Source organism: Aphelocoma coerulescens, chromosome 2 (assembly GCF_041296385.1).
Source record: "Aphelocoma coerulescens isolate FSJ_1873_10779 chromosome 2, UR_Acoe_1.0, whole genome shotgun sequence".
Lineage (NCBI taxonomy): Eukaryota > Metazoa > Chordata > Aves > Passeriformes > Corvidae > Aphelocoma > Aphelocoma coerulescens.
The window spans coordinates 30340508-30361405 of record NC_091015.1 but is presented as its reverse complement, the minus strand read 5'-3'; the positions used below and the strand labels follow the sequence as shown (position 1 = coordinate 30361405).

Below are 20898 nucleotides of genomic sequence, written 5' to 3'. Positions count from 1 at the left end.
TTTATGAAATATTTTCTTAACACAAGAATGCAAAATATGAAACATCATCAAAGAAAATAGATCCAGGATACTTTCAGTGATAAGCTGTTATGATTACTTAAAAAACAATATTTTAGAAGAAAGCAAATATGTAGTCCAGATTGCTGTCAAAATTTGGATAATTTATGTAAAGAGTGAAACACCCAATCCAAAATGTTTTGCATGCAGATAATTAAACTTAGGCAATGGCTATATGTGTTTAGCAAGATAGATAAGGGTGTTTTGCTGTAGATATAGAAGTGTTTACATCTGTATAATATGTGTATATCATTCAAGAAATATATATTTTGTAATATATATTGACTTTTAAAGTCAAAGGAAGTTGCAAATTCTGTCTTTCCTCAGTAGAAATTATTTTCCCATTATTTCATGTGAAGCTGGACCAGATTTGTAAAGGTCTTTTACTCCTTGAAGTTGTACATCAAGATTCAGAGGATTTTCATAAGAATTGTTATTCACCAAAGAAGTACTGAGGAATTATTTATAATTGAAGTCACTCTAAAGAAAAAGGCTAAATTCTTTTGAAAATATCTTGGGTGCTTGTGTGCTTATTTAAATGCCTAAATAGCTGTCAAGATTCCAATTAGAAATGGGTGTGTGTTTTTTGAGAGCTGAAATTGAAAATGTTGGCACTAAGGTTTACAATTTTTCAATTTATTTCCATCAGTAATTTAAAGATTTTTTTAAAAAGTAATTTTTTATTTTCAAATAAATTTAATAATATTTTTAATTCTTTTTATCGCTTCAGATGTAAATTAGACACATAAATGAAGAATGAGTATTTTTTAATACTGCAAATTATTTTTCAAACTCCTATTCACTTGCAATTCTATGTATTCGATACATTCTGTTGCAATAACTTCATTTTCTAATAGTAGCACCTTTATTACAGAAAAAAAGTGTTTTAAATTTCTAACAGATTTTTGAATGGATGTTCTGAAGTTATATAATTATCATCACATCCTTCAGGCATTTTTCAACTCCTTGTACCACACATTTACGGCTTACAATCGAAGCACTGATTTGGAGGCATTTTAAATATCTGTCCTTACAACTTAATAGGGTCACTTCTGATGTCAAATAACTGACTCAAGTCCCAAAATTTAGAGGTGTTTTTCACTAAGGAGGCTTGTTATACTGGCTTGTCAGCCAAATCCATGATCCCTCTTCCATATGAATTTCATAGCTCTCTACCATGGTCATGAAAATTTTCTTTCCCTCCTTTTCTCTCCAGCATATACACTTTTTCCTGCTTTACAGGTTTGTGAGGGAGGTAATATTCTACCAGAAATAGGTTTAGGATAACAGAGTTTTTGGGAAATGTATTTAAAACCTGCCAAAATACTTTTTTTTTTGAGAGGGATGCATATTATTTTATATCTTTGTGTCAAAGTGTTGTTTTCATCGAAGCTACATTTCTTCTACCTTTTTTGTTATTTGCTATGTGCCAATTCTGTTGTCAGAGATCAGCAGAGACTAATAAGAAGATTAAGCTATTTTTTCATAGATAAGTTTGCATGCCACTGAGTTGCAAAGCTGCTAATTACCACTGAATGTGTGAAGATACTTTTATTTGATGTAACATGGCCTGGTGTGCATTAATTATGGTACAAGTAGCCTTACCACTGAGGCAGAGAATTAGCATGACAAATGATTTAGATTACAGGGCTACCAAAATACCCTCACAATAAGGCTTTAATACTCAGAGTAAATTGAAACTCGTTAGACTTTTATTTTCTGTTGCTAAGTAACTGCCTAAAAAGGTAACTTTGCAGTATAAATGAATATGGACAAGGCTAATATTAGGTGCCATTCAGTTCAAAATTCAGAAATGTCATGTCAAAATTAACTGTACCAGATAATTTTATGAAGACCATATTACCAGTAAAGTTTATATACATCAGCAATTGGTACATTTTTATTGTAATTTTAATAGAGTTCATATGAGTTAAACCATTTAAGAGAAAATGAGTCAGTCATTGAAAAACTTGTAATTTACAGGTGCAGACCCTGAACTACAGATTTTGTAACAGCTTTTGAACCTGATGGACTAATTCTGTATGCTACCTGTTATACTAGTTAAATTTTATGTTTGTAAGATTTTTACCTCACAACTCCTCATATTTATTAGCCTGATTTTTTTTTACTGTAAATATAAATATTATTTTAAAAAATATCCATCTCTATGGGAAGTGGATACTATCTGAACACCTTAATGCATTTTATTGAATCAATGCAGAGATGAAAATGCAGAATAATTTAAGTTGGAAAAGACCTTTAACATCATTGAGTCCAGAGAAATAAACTTCACAAAATTTCACGATATTAAGTTTATTTTATTCTGACTATCTCTAATGATACTGTGAAGTATACCAATTAAATGTGAATGCTTTGCGTGATCCAAACATGCAACTGTGCCTTTGTACTGCATGGCTGAATATTTAGAGACATTTGAATTAAATTCTAAATTATGAACAAGAACTCTTGATTGCTAATGTGAAATATTTCATCATTTATCACTAGTTGTTGCCATTTTATGTTCCCGTTATATACACATTTGTCCATTCAACCTCTGTAACAAAACGGAAGTCAACCACTGCTCTTCCAGTCAGCAGACTTGAGGATATTCTTTTCATGTTTTCAGAGTAGAACTAGTCATTGCTTTCAAGAAAACTGGATGAATTCTAAGCATAAATTAGAAAAAGGAGAGTAATTCTGGTTCCTCAGCACTCAGTGGAAGGCTGAACACTGATTCAATCAAGACCAAAATTTACGTAATGAAGCTTAATGTAGGATATTCCTGTATTCTTCTGTTATATTTAAATCTATAGTATCAGTTTCAGGAAGGAAACAGAGTCACACCAGTAGTGCCAAAAGCTGCCTTGAATTACTCACTAGTAGTAGAACAGAAGTTCCTGGCTCAGTGCAAGAAGCTCTCTTCTGAAATGAAGCTTTTGGTCACTATTAACAGTATGCTGGTGTTACTGTACTGCTGTGCAATGTTCTTATTTTGTGTGCTGATCCACACATACAATTTCCCCTACTTTAATCCATCATTCTTCACTTCAATATAAATCTGCTTTCCACTGTAGTGTGTTTCATTTTCCTTCCAGTACTTTGGTAATCATTAATTTAATGAAATTCACTCCATTCTAGGATGCCCATTTCCTTATGCTGTAATAGTAAAATGTCTAAGTTGAATCTTAATTTTCTGTTTTCATGTAGTTGCATAACAAGTGTGCTTCACATCTGAAACCTGAATGTGACTGTGGACCTTTGAAGGACCATATTTTACCACCCACATCAATCTGCCCAGTAGTATTGGTGAGTTGTCTGTATGTTAATTTCAGATGTAATCCTCTATCATATGCAGCATTAAAACACTGCTGGGACTGACTGCCAGGTATTTGTTAAATTCACAGGGCTATGTGAGCCTTAAACACAATGTGTAACCCTGGATGATGGGTTTATAGGCATAAGTGTTTTACCCTCTGGGTATTGCATTTTCCTTCATGTGAGAATGAACTTTCTGTAGGGCATATTATAACTGAAGCTGACTCAGGTTTTATCACTTATTCAGACTGTACTTACCAGAAACTGTATAGGCAGGACACTTCTACATTTTACATCTTTTATAGATCCAACTTCCCAGAATAATGAAGTTATTCTTATGGGCAGTTTTTGCTTGGGATGCATATTGTATATCTGCAATGCTGAGGTCTCTGATCTAAGCCGGAGGTTACCTAGAATGATGACACTGGTCTTGCAGTAAGCTATGCATCAACATTATGGTATATTTTATTCTGCAGTCGTGGACAGTAAATTTCTCTGTCCACAAAAACAATAACTCAATTCAATGAAAATAAAAATGCATGCTATGTGTAGGTTGCATAGAAAAGAGCTGACCATTTTATCATTAGAAAGGAGCTTTAGAATTAACTTACGTATTCACATATTAAATTGGATATTTTATGCTGATGAAAGTCATAGCATCATCATATTCATAAGAGAACAGATGAGAGGTCCTCTTTAAACATATTTCATAATAAGTGTAAGAAATGCTTGAACTTAAGAAAGCGTAATTTATTGAGGGGAGGCAAAAAAGAAAATATACATCCTAATCTTAAACCAGTTGCTGATCATTTGGAATAATATTCATCCCTATTGTAAATTACTTGTTTTGTAATGAATCCTTTCGTCCATTTGTTTATAAATCTGCTAAGGAACAGATGCTAGGCTTTGGCCCTCTTCTTGTGTAAACTGGGATTATTCCATGGCTCTCAATGAAATAATCCAATGGAAACCTGCCTTAAATATTTATGAAATATTTTAGGTATTTTTTAAGTCGCAAGAGTGGCTTTCTAACTTGTCTCTATGGTATTTTGGTATTATCTGGACAAGTTCTGATTAATAGTTATAAAATACTATTTTAAGTTTGTTGGATGATTATATTCTGTATTACCTTATTTAATTTTCAGGATTTGAGGTCATACTTTAAAAGTCTGCATCTGGAAACTATGATTCTGTTATTGGGCTATTGTTTTCATTTTAATGTTATTTATCATTTGCCATTGGTATAAACGGAATGAAACCTCAGCATGAAATTTTATCTTCAATTATATTGGCGTAACTACATTTTCTTTTCAGGAGAGGAAGAGGAATAGGGGAATTAAGATTTTTATTCCACAGTTGGAGTTTAGTTAAGTTGTTTAGAGGATATGTAAAACCACTCTAGAGTCAAATCACCCTTGAATAGGTTTGTTTTATCTCCAAATTTTCAAGACCTAAGCAGAAGTAAATATGTTTTCCTGTGTTGGAATCATGTTACTGACAATGCAACACAAGACATGTATTTCAGCTCAATTTATATTGTTAGGAATGGAAAATACTGTGATTTAATGGGGACTTTATAATTTTGTAGTACATTTGTTCATCTAGTAGTTTCTTCCAAAAATGCATTAAAATCCTGAGTTTAATTATGTTACAGATACTACCTCACTGAATTAGCTAATAGTAATTTCTTCTAAAACTGATTGGTTATAGTGTGCATATAATTTGTGTTAGTAATTTTTTAATTAGTGTCTCCTGTTTCCTGTTATGGGGATTCCTTTTGAGAAACATAATACTTCAGTGTATGTGAGACCAGCATTCTCAATAATGACAGCAAAACCAGTGACTAGATCCTTGTCCAAACTGTCTAACCATGCAATAGGAAGTGTGTCTGTTATCAGACCTACAAATCTGACAGTGGAAGGGTCCTTTGCCCAGGTCACACATTTAGCTTCAGAGATCAGCTGAGCATTAATATTCTTGCAATGCAGTGTATACATGGAAGGTAAATAAAGCAGATAAGCATAATGCTTGCTGTACCAGGCTTATCCTTGAGTATTTTGAGGTGCCAGAGAATGTATCTTCTTCTCCCATAGAATATAGGGAAAATAGCAAGATGAAAAATCTTGTATTTTTGATCTCCTAAAAATGTTTGCCCTCCCTTCCACCTGCAACTTTGGAAGTCCGGATTCCCTCCAGAAAACTGCAGAGTTCATCTCAGAACAAGATGCCTTCTCCTAAGTTTTCCTTCAAGAGTACAGGCTGAATCGCTTCTCATCTCTTCTCTTTTGCAGAACTAGGGACATTCATATTTTTGCCTTTTTCATCCAGCATTTCTCATGTCTCATTTCTTCAGTTCTTGTGAGGTCCAGCCTCAACAATTTCTGCACAGTTAAAGGACTTTTTCAGACATTGCATTTCACAGCACCATGTATTATACCAGTGCTACCAAAAATCTCTCAGATGACTGACTCTTAGTGGCTGGAGAGAGAACCAAAATGCCTCATCAAGTGAAAGTTGGATGGCTAGTCTAAGTTAAATAATGGCCCTCCCGTCTTCAAAACTGCACAAAAAAAGAGCTTGTCAAATGTTATTCTTAAATACAATAAGCTACATTGTCAGCTGAAAAAGAAACAATGGGGAAACTCATGTAGTTGATACTGTGTACATCATGAAAACATCACATATCTGTCAAGATTCAATGTCTTATAAAGATTTTTCATATCTCACTGCAGTAATTTTAAGTGTCTTAGTAAAATATAGTCTGTCAACTTTAGTCCTTTTTACTTTTCTGTTTACCATATATAAGACTTGTTGTATGGTGAAGTTTTTTGTTCAAGTTAAATGAGTTTTGTTATAAACTGTGTGCAGATCTCAAGTGATAGTCTTTTAATAGATGTCAGATACACTTTAATGTTACTCTCTTTTATTTCAGTAACATTTTAATTAATTCATACTGATTGAATAAATGTACATTGAGACTTGTTTCCTAATGAGGGCACATTTAGAGGAAAGGTTTTGCATCATTCTGATATCCTGTGGGTAATTATATTCTAATTATATGGTGGGGGGGAGAAGTCTATAACTCAGTACTGATATTGTTCATTGGACCCAATTAATTACATGCACATAATGAAAGTTCATGATAAGGTTGACTGGCAGTGAGTTTAAAAATCTTTAACTCAATTGAATCCTAGCCTACCAGGAGTACAGAATTAGATCATAACCAGGTTTAAAACTGGGGTTTGGAATGAGATGAGTGAGTAGTGAAGAAAACAAGATGGGTCTCTGCTTATGAGACAGTTTTCCTCACTCTGTCCCTTTATGAGGCAGAAAGGGAAAAATGCTAGCATACGTTTTGTCTTCATTTCATGCCTTCCTTTACTTTGCCCCATTTACTGATGACCATATAGGATGTTCTAATTTTTATTTATGTCTGTAGAAAAGTAATTAGATTTTCAATTTCCCACCAAAATAGATACAGCATTGGATAGTGACCAACCAATAAAAGCTTACTATTTAATAAATAATGATGTGTATTTATTTTATAATGCATGATGATTTTGATTCTCCTATTATATATGTGAGTTTTACAATGAATTTTTTCACTTAATTTCTAACAATTTTAATTGTTTTTCTAAAATTATAATTAAAACTGTTAATTGTGGAATAAAAATTAAATTAAAGGATAAATTGTAAAGCCTAAGGTACCCTGCTTATAATGTGAGCATTACTATACTGCAATTATCACTGTCCCCATAGTAACCAGTTTATTTCAAAGGTGGAGACTCTGGTATAATATGGAAGGTAAGAAATTAAAAAAAAAATTAAAACTGGGTACATTTCTTTGTGTTTTGATATCCAACTTCATTGTTTTTCATTCTGGGAAAAATGGGTCATCATGATAAAAAGTTTGAAACAATATGCATTTTGTTTCTTTTCTCTTGTGAATGAATTTGACTTTTGTTTTGTGTAGTGAAGATGTTATAACATTTTAGGACAAAGTCATCTAAGCATAAATACAATTTATGTAAATATGGAATGTAGAGATAAATTGATATATTTAAAATATATAGAATTTTTATACATCATAGTGTAGATCTGTTTAGATACACTAATATAAAATACCATCATAAGTTGAATTCACTTGACCTCTTATTTTAAAATATAAATGGCTACATATTTTGGAGGAGAAAACAGATGTATCTGATTCCTCTTTGATTTGGCATTTTATTGTACAAAACCATAAATGTTCAAAAACCTTTTGTTTATGACTAGTTCTATTTAGGCATGTAGAACAATGTACACAGCAGATTACAAATATTTTAGATAGAAAATGTGCCTTATTCAACTAAACAATATACATTATGATCTATAGCTTCAAACTTTTTGTGTAAATATAACAAGTGTGTTGACATTCTGACCAAAAGTAATACAGAATTAAAGTTGAAAATACTGTTTAAGAATTTTCTTCCACTATCAGTATTTAGACTAGATAGAATAGCTATTGGCTACGTTATAATTGCAACATAGTTCAATAGATATTTCTTCCATGTCTGGTAATATGTTTTACTAATACTATTTTCCTGTGAGGTATGTAGACGTTATTCACATAGGAAAGCAGAGTTGTAGAGAGAGAAAAAGGGAATTAGCAGTGCCTGGTTGAAGAATGAGTTTTCTTAATCCCCTTTCCAGTTATTAATCCTAAAATGATTCTTCTGTTTTTATAATAGTAGAGATCAGTTTTAGCTCAGTTGAATCCAAACTCAAAATGGAGCACAGAAAGTCAGTGCAGTGTGTAAGCATTTTATGAGCAACTCAGTCCTTTGAAGTTGAGTACTAGCCTTATCCTGAGTTTCTGAACAAAGATACTATAAAAAAAAGTTATTTGAATATATATGCTTGGGGGGGGAGTTGAAGTTAAGTCTGGTTGTTGAATATTAAGTAATGACATAGCAATTGAAAGAGATTTAAAAAACAAAACAAACCACTTTTTTCCTTTTCAATTGTGTATCATATTGCAGCTTCAGTTCTCTGAGAATCTAAATCAGACTTGAAATATAATGGTGTGCTTATCTACACTAAGAGCTTTTTCATTTCTTTGAAGTCAGAAGGAAATTAATAATTGCCCTGGAGGAAAATGTATCTTCCTAACTAATTAGCTGTTCGACAAACACAGTTCAATGTTAAAATAATAAGATGCTGATAAACTGAAATGGCAGCCATTCAATCATTTTAAGTTATGTCCACTAGCCTGCCCACAGCTCATCACTACTGTCTAAAGTTTATTCCTTACATTCTCTCTCATTGGAGTTTAATATGATTTTATTTTCAAAATTCTTTTCCAACACTTCTGTCTTTCTTGGATAGTGTACATAATCAGCTGCTATAGCCCAAGTTCATTTTCAGTTGCAAATCCAGTTGAAAGCCTTGGACCATATATTGATGCATACATTGAATGGGTGCAAGATGTAAGGCAAGTTGTCCTCAGAAAACTGAATGAACTAAGGCCAACATGCTAAATGAGAAAGACTTGATTGTGAATTGGTGTGTAATTCTTTACCTTTTTACTTAGAAAAACTAAAGAAGCAGCACAAAGTACGTTTAAAATGTTATCACATAGTGATTCCTTGTTCAGAAGAGGGAACAGTCAGCAGTTTTAGAAGTTATTCTTAAATGCCATATTCTCCATTCCAGCCTTGTCTTGTTGCATGTGTTTTGGCTACCAGTGTTATGGATGACAAAATGTAATGTGATTTTTCCATTTATTTTTTTTTTCCATAGCTGCAAATGCTTTTCTCAAGACAGCTCTCAAATTAAATAGAAGCCTTAACTTTCCTTTTATAGTATGGGCATGTGCAGCTCACTGGACAGTATTTTTGCTGAGAATTGGTTAATAATCTTGTCCACAGGATGACTTTTAGCTTCTGCCTAGGGATGTCTAGGGATGCCTAGAGCTGGGTATTGTGCTACAGCTCTATGAGCTTTCAAGACAGCATGATGTGGTATTCTAATATTGGCTCTTTTGATTAGCATGTACACAGAGTTAGAGCTGGAAATGTGGAGAATTTATAAAATAAATTTTCAAAATAGTTTAGCTCATCTGAATCACAGTTACTCGGATGTGATATCTCATGGATACTACAGGTAGATTGCCCCCCATGGTTTTGGCATAGTGGCAATGTGTTGGGTTTTTTTTGGTTTTCAGGATTTTTGAATCTTTAATTCTTTTTGATTATTGTATAATTATGGACAGAAATTTCATGGAATGGGAATTTTGTAAGTAGGGTCTTGAATGCCATATAAGTTTACAAAATTACAGTCTAGGAGTACCTAATATTATTAATAACCTATTATTATTATTATGTTCTTAAAGATTCCCATTACATTAAACAAAATAGATCTAAGGAATCAGGAGCAACCTTTCTTCAAATTCCTTAAACCCCCCCCCCCAAAGCATCAGTTTGGTATTCAAGTCACAAATTTAAATTTCCATGGCCTTCATCTTGCAAGCATTTGAGGATATCTTTACTTGGTCTTCCATGTGTTCCATCTGATCTGTGACCAAATTCCTTTGGTCAGTATCATTTAAGTTCAAGTTCTAGAGTTCCAGAATAAGATTTTTTTAAAATAACTATTTTAGTTTATGCATAATAACATAAAAATATACTTCCCTCGTTATGCAACCCCATGCCCAAACAGGGTGTATGCTTCATCCGAAAATATATATTATAAAAGAAGCAATTATAATTTAAGAGAAGTAATCTGAAGTTTTAAGTTGGCAAACTGTGTAATGGTATTAAGCATTTACTAATGACTTTGCAATCCTATATAATGTATAAGTAAATTGTTGTTTCATGTTATGAAATATATTAATTTAGATAATCTTGTGTAGGAAATAATCTACAAAAATATATTTGCAGTTACTGATTAAAAGGCAAAGTGAGAAAAAGCAATTGTTCCCGTATTTGCCCTGGATTCTGTGTCAGCAGTTAAAATATAAAGAGGTATCTCTTTAGTAAGCCTTTAGTAACTATTCATCTGTTTTTATCCTAACAGCTATGATAGAGTATGATATTTATAAATGTTAGTGTTTTGTGTAAAGGAAAAGATTCTACCTCTATTTAAAGAAAGAATATGAGCATTTTTTGAGGATTAATGATGCATAGCTTGTTAATTGTAGCAGAGGAAGGCTTTTTAAACAAGATTTCTTGATTTGGATGAGGATTCAAAGACTTGGAAGATAAAATAAAAATAGCTTTCCAGGTATCAAGTAGCTCTTTTTGCTATTCAAAAGACTAAAGTCCTCAGGTTTTGTAATATTGTTAGCTGGTGTTAAAATGATCCCACACATACTTTCCAGAGTGTAAATTATAAACTATGACAGCCAAACATTGGGAAAGTACACTTGTGCAAAAGTGTAACAAAGTACCATGTACATTTTTGTTAAGTATGACTGCTGCAAGGTAACATTCCTTGTGAACACTCTGTCCATGCCCTTTGCCATCCCAGCTGTTTGGTGTTGCAGCCTAACATTCTCTTTTTCCAACAGACGCTTCCCACTTTAGGAGGTTTGCTCCCTGAGGTGCGTAGCAGGAGGCGTCTAGGAACGCTTGAGTACTAACAGTTCATGATATTGTACGTTCTTTCTGCTATGAAGTGCATTTTGGGGCTGAACCAAAAATCTAGAGATGATATTCTGGGTTATTATTTGCAAAGTCCTTTCTTACTTGTCAATTATTTTCTGATTTGGAGTATGGGATAGATGCAATTGCGTAGTTCTCACCTGGCAGTGGTCTCTCTGGAGCAGTATGAATGGTAGAAGCTCCAGCTAATGAATATTGACTTCAAAGTGGGAATTCAAGGGAGAAAATAAGATATGAGAAGTGCAAAAAGGGGTGGAAAAATTTTTTGTTGTGGTAAGTACTATTTTGGAAGGTATGTGCTCTGGCACATATCAAAAGCACAAAAAACTTCATTCCTTGAGCCATCAAAATGTACACTAGCGTCTAAAATGCTGTATTCAGTACCTCTGTCAACCTCATGCATGTTCACAAAACAAAATGGTTCACAGGTACATTGATCATTTTGTATGCTTTATTTAGCAAAATATTAAAAATAGCACAACTGTTAGAGAAATATTTCTTACCTTGAAAGGTAAATTTTTGCATTTTATAAAACCATTTTATTAATGCATGTCAAATTTTTCTTAACGTTATTAGAATTTTTAGCCTGTTATCCATTCTTATCTTCTTATGTTTTTGTCTCATTTAAAAATTGCGTTGTTTTTTTCCTGACGCTCTCTGATATCTTAGTAATATTGTAGCTCCCAAAAAGAAGATAGTCTAGGTCAGGCACAACTGGTATTTCATATGTAAGAGAAAGGGTCTGTACAAGAATATTTTAAAAATATTTTTTTAATGAAGTGGTAAATATTTTTGTGTTCCATTAACAGATTTATTCATTAGAATTATGATACAGTTTGTCACATTATGTCACATATGTCAAGTCCTCACTAGTGTGACACAAAGCTAAAAATTACAGAATATATAACTCTAGGAAATCTAGAATCTCTTGTCAACTTCTTCAGCAATGTTTTAGAAAGCATTGGTAGACATGGTGACACGTATGGGGATATCATACTCATATAAGATGGGTGATATGAAATACTTTATTTGTACTTTCTTCAAAAATCATCAGTGACGAAAGCAGAGTTTCAATGTTAATGAGACCAGGTATCCATCTTTGACCATATTATTCACAGACAATTCTGTATCATGAATATACTTTTTCCTTTATGTTATGTGAGATATATGACCTAATCTTGTATTGTCTTTTTGAGTCAAGCAGTGGTTTTCTTATGGGACAGGAAATATAAATTGGAGAAGGAATGTTTTTAATGCAGCAGTCATAGGTCTAAGGCCAGCTGAGGGTATTTACTGGTTTTTATATCATGCTGTATTTGTATCACCCCAATATCCAAAACTTTGCTTTGGGTAATTGTTACTGTGTTTTACTTGAGTCATAAATAACAGCAAGCTTGGGCACAGGTCTTAGCAGTGTATAAATATTTTTCCTCTAAATAGTAGCATGATACATGCAAGAAGATTTTTAGTGCCACACTTTATAAGTAGGCCTGTTTTTAATGTTTTTTTAACCTCTAAATGCACAAACTCAACGTGCTGAATCTTACTTTCTGTTAACTTTTTCTCTGAATTATCACAAATGTGTCCTTTAGCTTGAGATTTTTTTTAGACCTTTTAAAATTTGCTCACCCTCTCTGATTTTTGTTAGAAATCACAATTTTTACTAGCTTTTACTCTGCTTTACTGCCATCTGATTTGATTTTTGAAGATGTTTCCATGAGACAGATTTGGCCACAATGTAAAATCCTATTTAGCAGGGTATGCTTCCTTTTTATAAAGGTAGTGATTTTTAAGGGTAATTACTTACAAAGTTGTTTAAACCCCAAAGCAACTTCTTAAATTTGTAATGAAGTGTGAAGCTTCCTTCATATTGAAGTATCTTACTTTCTATCCTTGGCACTAACCAATACCATTGTGCAAAATGTTTTGTGTTAGTTAAAAATTGTATTCTCTTTGGGTGCCTCATCCTAGTTCTACTTTCTGAAAAAAATTATCAAATAAGTAAGTGCAGAGTTGGTGATTTCTTAGGGAGTGATATGTACAGTGTTTTTAAGGATGAGGTGAATAGCTCTAATTGCTTCTACTGTTTTCTCTTTAAAGCAAGGGTGTTGTAGTCTGGAGTCTTGGACCTCATCTTGCACCAGCCGAGTTACTCAAAGCATCCAAGAGCTCTGTTAACTAACCTTTTAGGAATCTCACTGCATACAGACAGTTATGTAGACTCTCCTGGTTGTTTTTTTTCCTGTGGCATAGGTTTGTCAGTCCTTTCATACAAAATGTGGTCAGGTTGTCACAATTCCCCCAAGCACCTGGCTACCCAAGGTAGCCTAGGATGACCTGGACCACTCTTTGCATCAGGACTAGATTGAGACTCTGTCAGTCTCAGTTAAAGAAACTAAAGATGCTTTAAAAACAGTCAGGGTCCACATCTGTGTTAGAAGGCACTGTATTAAGCTGGGAGTTATTCCCTTCCTGACAGAATCTGTGTCAGTGCTTCTTACCAGTAAAAACTGCTCCTGAAAGACTTTCATGCATTAATTGCTACTACGATCCCTAAGGCTTTATCAGAGGTAGCACAGAAATGGGTTTGGCCTGGTATGGAATGTAAATGGTAACATTTAATGAACTTGTTACTGAATGCAGTTGCAGGGGGTGCAACAATGTCCTTCATGCTCCTTTCTAGTGCAGCAGCTTTGTGCCAGCCCATTCCCTTGACTAGTTTAAAACCTCCTTGTGCTTGTGAAGTGAGAAAAGTGGTTGGGGTGCGGTTGGGATTGGAGACACTGATTCTATTTGATAAACATCTGCTGTTTTAATTTATGGTGTGTTTTTTGGACAACCTGAAAGGACATGCTGGGTGCAGTTTATAAATAGAATAAATGAGATACAAAGAATGAGAATACTTTTTTTTTCCGTGCAGAGTTCTCTGAAATGGCCTGATAACAGTTGAAAATAGGATTTCAATAGTATAATTCTGAGTTTTTATCTTTCAGATAGCTATCTTATTGTGTATCAGCATCAAAAGTTGCCAGTGACTTAGAATCTGATTAGGTTCTGGTTTCCTTCTGATACAAAAGACATATTTTATAAAAAGCTGCTCAGCCAATTGATTATGGTACATTTAGACCAGGTATATTTTGCCAAAGCGGTAAAGTACTCTGAAGCATCCAACTTTTGCTAGCAGTCAGGATGAAATTTTGAAAAATTACTCATCTCTCAGCAATGTCCTTATTAAACAATCAAGTGTATTGTATGATTGGCTTTCAAGTTTCAGAATGGAACCCTGGTAATGTCAGATTATCTTTTCACATCATTGCATTAATTTGTGTTGTGACTGCACACTTTTCATCCATCTATTGCCTAGTCATTATGGAATGTCCAGGCACATAGATAGATGTTATGTGAAGTGGCCAGACATTGTGTATTAACTTGACTGAGATCTCATTTTCATTAAAGCAGAGTCTGACATTACTCGCTAGTCAAAAAATAACTTTGTGGAGGTACAGTCTCAGTTACAGTTGTATAGCATTATATAATGTGTTACAATGCTCCCTTTTCTCCTTTTCTCTTTTCAAGGAAAGACAGGCAACAGTGAAAAAAGAAAAGAGTTGCCCCCAGCAAATGAACAAACTGGGAGAAAGGAACAAAATGCAAAGAGCAAATTCTGTCACCGTAGATGGACAAGGCCTTCAGGTGTGATTATTGGTGTTCTAATATTAAGCAGATGATTTTAGGTATGAAGACAATGATAGAGTGAGAAATGTTTAAATTGGAATATGCATTCACTCTTCTAATACTTCAATTTTACATATTTAAAAATGCAATAGATAAATTCTTCTATTGGTTTTGGAATCCTGTGATACACACCTTCTTCTCATGTGATTGTTAGGATTTCCTAAACATTAAGGGGGAAGGAGGACTAGCTCTAAAACATTTCTGTCATAGGGTGAAGCTGAACTAGTTTATTTTGGTATCTGTCATGCAGTGTTGTGTAAATCTACGTTATTCATCTAAGTCTGTCTTGATAACTGTCAACTATTCTCATTTGGACCATTTTGGCATATCAACATTAACAGTGGTGAGAAGCAACGTGTTTTCGTTACTAGCAATATCTATAATAAAAATGGAAGTTTTTCTACTTGAAAGAAAAACTTGTGTGTGATGAGCTAATGTTATTTAAGGGTGATGACTTCGAGGCATGCCAGAAGTTCTGCCTGAACTGCTGACTTTTTTCCCTTGAGATATGAGTAGTTTTGAGTGAAATTGATGTCCATATGCAGGATGCTGCTGCTTTATTTCCTCAGGAGTTAAATTACCATAATGATAACAATATGATAATCATAGTTGTCTGTTCTCTCTATCTTTTGATATGTTGCAATTGAGCTTCAGTAAAAAGATTCTGTTACCGTATATCAATTACTTTATGCCTCATAATTATTTCTTCTTGTGTATTGTGTCAGGCTAGGAAGGCTTATTGTATTGTTTTGTCTTTTTAGATTAGTCAAACATTCTTGTTATGACAACCCAAAGATGGGAAAAAAATCCAAACAAAACTCGAAAAAACCCCCCTAAAACCTATCCAGTCATATGGCTGCTCCATTGATGGTATAATTGGACATTACAGCAATCATTATCCATTGCTTTCAACAATCTCTTCCTGTACTTACCAATTTCACAGGCTTCATTGCTACCCAGATCATCTGTGACAAAACATGAAGCAAAAAGACTAGAGTCTTAATTGAAAAGAAAGCTCAAGTTCTGTGTAATCAGTCACAGTGTGATTAATAAGTTTGTGCTAAAGGAAACACACAGTGTTTTCTAACTTTTGGGTGATACCCATGCAATTCAGTGAGCCAAAGTATTCTTGATAGAGGAGCATCTTTGGCATCTCCTTTTGGTTGCAGCACCATGTATCATTATGAATTTTGTGTTTACTCCAAGCATTAGATTACTTATGCTCATCGTTTATTTTCAGCTGTGTTTGAAGTCTCTATTTCCCACTCATGTGATACCATGGCGGATATAATACTTGGTCTATTCAAAATAGCAACTTCTATCACCATTGACTCTTTGACACTAAACTTTAAATTATTATATGTTCTGCTTTCAGGTCATAAGATTTTCTCTTAAGTTTTTTAGTGCAATCCAAAACCTGTGTTCTATCTTCTTTTTTCAAGATGAATTAAAAGTCTGGGTTTCATCCTTGCTTTTCTTTATTACCACTAGAGACAGAGAAAAAGAGAGTGGGGTTGAAGACAGTAGAATTATTATTGAATAGATCTGAGGTGTTTTTTGAAGTGCTTGGTGTTCTGTAATGACACATTTGTAATGTAGTGCATGACACAATACTGGTAATCATGGTGACAACATTAGAAATAATTCTGCACTGATGGCCCTAATTTGCTGATTATACTGTGATCTTTGTTTTTCACTGATGGATTAGATTGGTTTTGAGCAGCAGGAATCCACCATAACATCAAATACTAAAGTTTTGATTGGCATTAATAAGGATAACCTGATTATTGTGAAGGCTGGGTGGACCTTGAAGGCTATCCTACTGAAAGGGATGAGATCAATGAGAATGTTAGGGCTTTTTTTTCCTCACAGATAGTGTAATTTTTCAACTATTCTCACAAAGATGTAAGATGCCATAAATATAACTGGTAATTAATATAGTACTTTGCCCAAAGATGGTCTGGAGAAAACATTCTAAATCTGATCAAAGTATACTACTCCAATTCTCCCATATCTGGCATGCTACTCAATACTCTGATTCTGCTGGCATGGTCTCATTTTAATAAGATCTTCAGTAAGCGAGGATTTTTTTTCAGAAAACTTAATCAGTATGTTAATTGCATTCATTTATGTTTTAAGTCAGAAGGTAACAAAGCAAAGATCTTCATACTACTGCTGTTAGACCTCTGTTTTCAATATGGGAGAAACTGTGTATAAGTGCTGCACCACTTTTTCTTTTTACTTTAAGTCACTTATCCTATAACATCTTGAAGATTGCCTATAAATTGAGCTAGATTAGGGCTTGAAGATGTTCACTGATTTAGTCCAAATCTTTAGTTGCATTTCATTGTATAAAAATACCATATGTTATCTGGAAAAGTAATTTGGAAAAGCTCTAAAAATTTAATTAAAATTTATTTTGGAACCGAGTGGAACATAGACTAATTATTCGATTTTTTTTTTTTTTGGATGATTCAAAACCTTCTACTTGAAGTAATATTGTTGAGTCTTAGAATAAAAGATTTGAAATAGAAATAAGTCCATCACTTAGCTTTTGTTGAGAAAAAGATCAAGACCAAACCTTCCTTCCATCAGACAGTGGGCAGATAACTTAGTGGCAGTGGAGGTCTGCACGACTTAAAGACAATTAATCATAGTTAAGGACATTCATCTTGCTTCTTTCTAGCTAACCAGCATAATGATCAGGATTATTATTTCTAATTAGAGGAAGTAATAGATCATGTATAACCTTAGGATGAGTCTCATTAATTAACCTGCGTCCTAAGGGATTTCAGTAGGTATTCCATCTCTGTCACAGTGAGCACCATTGGTTTACACTTAGTTCACAGGAATAAACACCATGGGAATTGGCTAAATAACTAAAATTGATTAAAAGAGTAGGTAAAAATTAAATATATGACAAACTTCACAGTATTCTGCAATTTGATGTATGTTTCAACATACAGCACTTTACTGTGCTAGGTGATACTGAGTTTTATGCTAAGCTTAATACCACTGAGTTCGTGGAGTTTTCCATTATTTTTTGTATGCATTGGAACAGATTTGATTCTATTTTTTGTGAAATCATGAATAGAGTTGACATTTCCTACCAAAAGACAAGTGCTTTTAGATGCCTGTAGGATTATATGCATATATCTATAGTATGCTTGTAAAACTCCTTAGCTGTGATGTTTCCCAGGTTCTGCCTTAAATTACACTTTATGAAATCTTCAGATTTTGTTATTTCAGGAATTATCAATAAGGATTTAGAGCAAGGCCTTTCAATGTGTCATTTTGAAACACAGATGGTCTAAGCTTCATCTCTGAAGTTGTTCGTATGTGACTTTGGAGATGTTGACTTTGAACTCTTAGTAGAGTTTGAAACATTCTGGAATTGATATATGTCTAAAAGTTATACTTTTAAATATGAATGGTCTAGCCAAATGGTTTAAAAACCTGTACTAGAGATCATCTGATGTGATTTTTTAATGTTCAAGTCTATGGAGTAAAGGCAATGAACACACATATCTCAGAGTGTCTGAAAACACAGACAAACACTATTACTTAGAATGAAGGTGTTTGTAAAGCTAAATATTAATGTGAACGTGTAAAACTTTCCATACACAAAAGGATTTTAAAGAAATAATAGTAGAAGTCATTGTTTCCTTCCTTCTCCTCAACATTCTTTTCCTGTGACTTGCCTTTCTTCCATATGTTTTCTCCTCTACCTTTTAAGTTTTTCAGCTTTATCAGCTGAAAGGTGTTCCTTTAAACACCTGGAAATATTATGGGTGCCACATTTAAAAAAGTTTGTGATTTCTGATCCTATCAAATATTACAGGTAATCATTGTCGTAATTAAAAAAAAAAATCTCTTAAGTTCAATGTTCCATATAGCTATAGTTTACCTTCAGAGTATATAATATAGTGTCATTTCTCACTCCAAAATACAGTTTCTTTTAAGCTTTTTTCTCTAGGGAATTACTGTCAGAGTAAGTCATGCATTATTTGCATTTAAAGTTTTCTTCTCTACTGATGGATATATATATATATATACACATACACACATAAATGTATATATAAAGAGAGATTATATATATATCTCAATATTTCAGTGGCATTATAGGTTAAAATTGCAACACAGCTGTAAAACAGAGAGCATTAAAAGAGAAGTCACTTGCAATTTCTGGCAAATTAATGAAATGAGGATTGTTGCAAATTATGGTATTGCTTCCAGCTGGATTACATAGCATAACATAGAGTTTGCATTAAGCTTTTTGTTTTCTGTCTACTATAGGAAAAAATGAATGCAACACACAGCATTAATGAGTGGCTGTGTTATTCCCTTCTTTTAGATCACTCCAGTTCCAGGCACTCATCCACTTTTAGTTTTTGTCAATCCTAAAAGTGGTGGGAAACAAGGAGAAAGGTAAGGGTTTTTTTTCTTTCTCTTTTTTTCCTCTCTTTCTTGATTCTGGTCTGTGATACATTTGAAAATGAATTTTAAAAGTTTGTACATGAGGAAAAAAATCCAAAATTTTATATTGTTATTCCTCACAATTGGACATCCTATATCCATGTACTTATAAATTCTCCAGTTAAAAACTAGTTAATTTTATAGAATAGTTTTGTCTCAAATCAAAAAAAGCTTTATTCAGTGTATGGGTTTGTGTGATTTGCATGAAGATGTGAGTTGCTACATCTTGTATTAAAACTTTGAAGTGCTGAGAGTTTTCTTTTAATCTCTGTAATGATTATACAGGCAGGCCAGTAAATTAGAAGCAGTATTCAATTTTCTAATGTATGATTTGCTTTTTAAAGACTTAGTAGTAGAGGCTCTCAAGCTTCTTCATAAGATTTCCTTCAAAGAAACCTTTTGATTTCTGTAGATAGGAAGCATTCTAAAAATCCAGTTAAAGTATTAGAGTCCGATCACACAAACTTGAAGACATATTAATTTTACATGTGTCAGTAATTATATTGATTTAAATTAAAATGTCTGAGTTTATTAGTTTAAGTGTTACTGTATCAGAGGCCTGATAAAGTAGAGGTACTCAGGCAGGAAAGCTGAAATAGTTGCCCCCTAAACAGACTTTTCAGAGCATGTTTCAGAATCCCAAATGCTAACACTATCGCCATTTATGATCATCACATAAATCCCTAAATTTTTATAGCCTAGTTCACCATGTCAGTGCTGTAACTTCAAGTCTTGGAAAAGATTATGGTCTTTGGGCCAGGATCCAGCTGAAGGTGACACCTATGGATACTGGTGATATGGGTTGCCAGAAGCACAAAAGGAGGGATCCAGTGTGATTCTAAAGCTGGTGGGTCAAGTTTTTTCTACCTCCTCCACCCTGCCTCCCTTAGACCACGTCTTCCTGTGCCCCTAAAAGTAGACTGTCAAAGGGGAAAAAATCCTGCAGAGTAGTTGTTAGAGTAATTCTTAGAGCTGAGGAGCATTTAACTAAAACTGTATTTGAAGGCCTCTGAGAGAACAGGTTATCACTTGAGAGCTGATTATGTGTACCTAGATATCAGCTAGGTGTGTCAAAGGCAGTTAATGATCGAAAACATTAATTCTCAGCAGTTTCAAGAACATGCCTTTGCAATTGGAACAAAACAGTGTGAGCCATCCTGAGTTTTCATGTTTCAGCCACAGTCACAGTGTGAGGTAGCCCTGGTCTGCTGTGCAGTCAGGGGTCTTGTGGAAGGTAATCTGCACTAGCACTCAGCTTGACTTCTTATAGTACCAATATGAAGTGAATAGATCAGAGATCCAGTCTGCAATTATGTAGGTGAGAGGCAGGTTAGAGAGCTGCACTTACATAGTTAGTTATAGCCTAGAAACAATTTAATGAAATGCTGTTTCACAGCTTTCAGTTCCCAGCTTGTAATTGGTCTCAAGTGTTACTATCTGAACGGGCTTAATGCATTAGGGATGTCATTTAATGTTAGATATTCTCCAGGGTAAAAGCAAGTTTAAAACCTGATCCCCATCTCAAGCTCCTACTCCCCTTCATGTATTACAGTCTAACACTTCTCAGTTTATGTCAATAAAACTGTTACTGAGGCCAAACAGATCACAGGAATTATTTGAATTTTAGAAATGGATGCCCTATACACACTTCATTCACTAGTACCATTATCCA

At 33.7% G+C, this 20898-nt stretch overlaps 1 protein-coding gene across 9 annotated transcripts in view; it reads left to right on the top strand.

Annotated features, from left to right (window-relative positions):
• LOC138106396 (diacylglycerol kinase beta) overlaps positions 1-20898 on the top strand; it is a 425706-nt gene that overhangs the window by 194197 nt on the left and 210611 nt on the right. For all 9 annotated transcript variants that reach the window (XM_069006937.1, XM_069006936.1, XM_069006939.1 and 6 more), the window contains 3 exons: positions 3265-3363; positions 14592-14708; positions 19105-19178. In XM_069006937.1, the coding sequence (XP_068863038.1) occupies positions 3265-3363; positions 14592-14708; positions 19105-19178 (290 nt within the window). The remainder of the gene's footprint in view (positions 1-3264; positions 3364-14591; positions 14709-19104; positions 19179-20898) is intronic.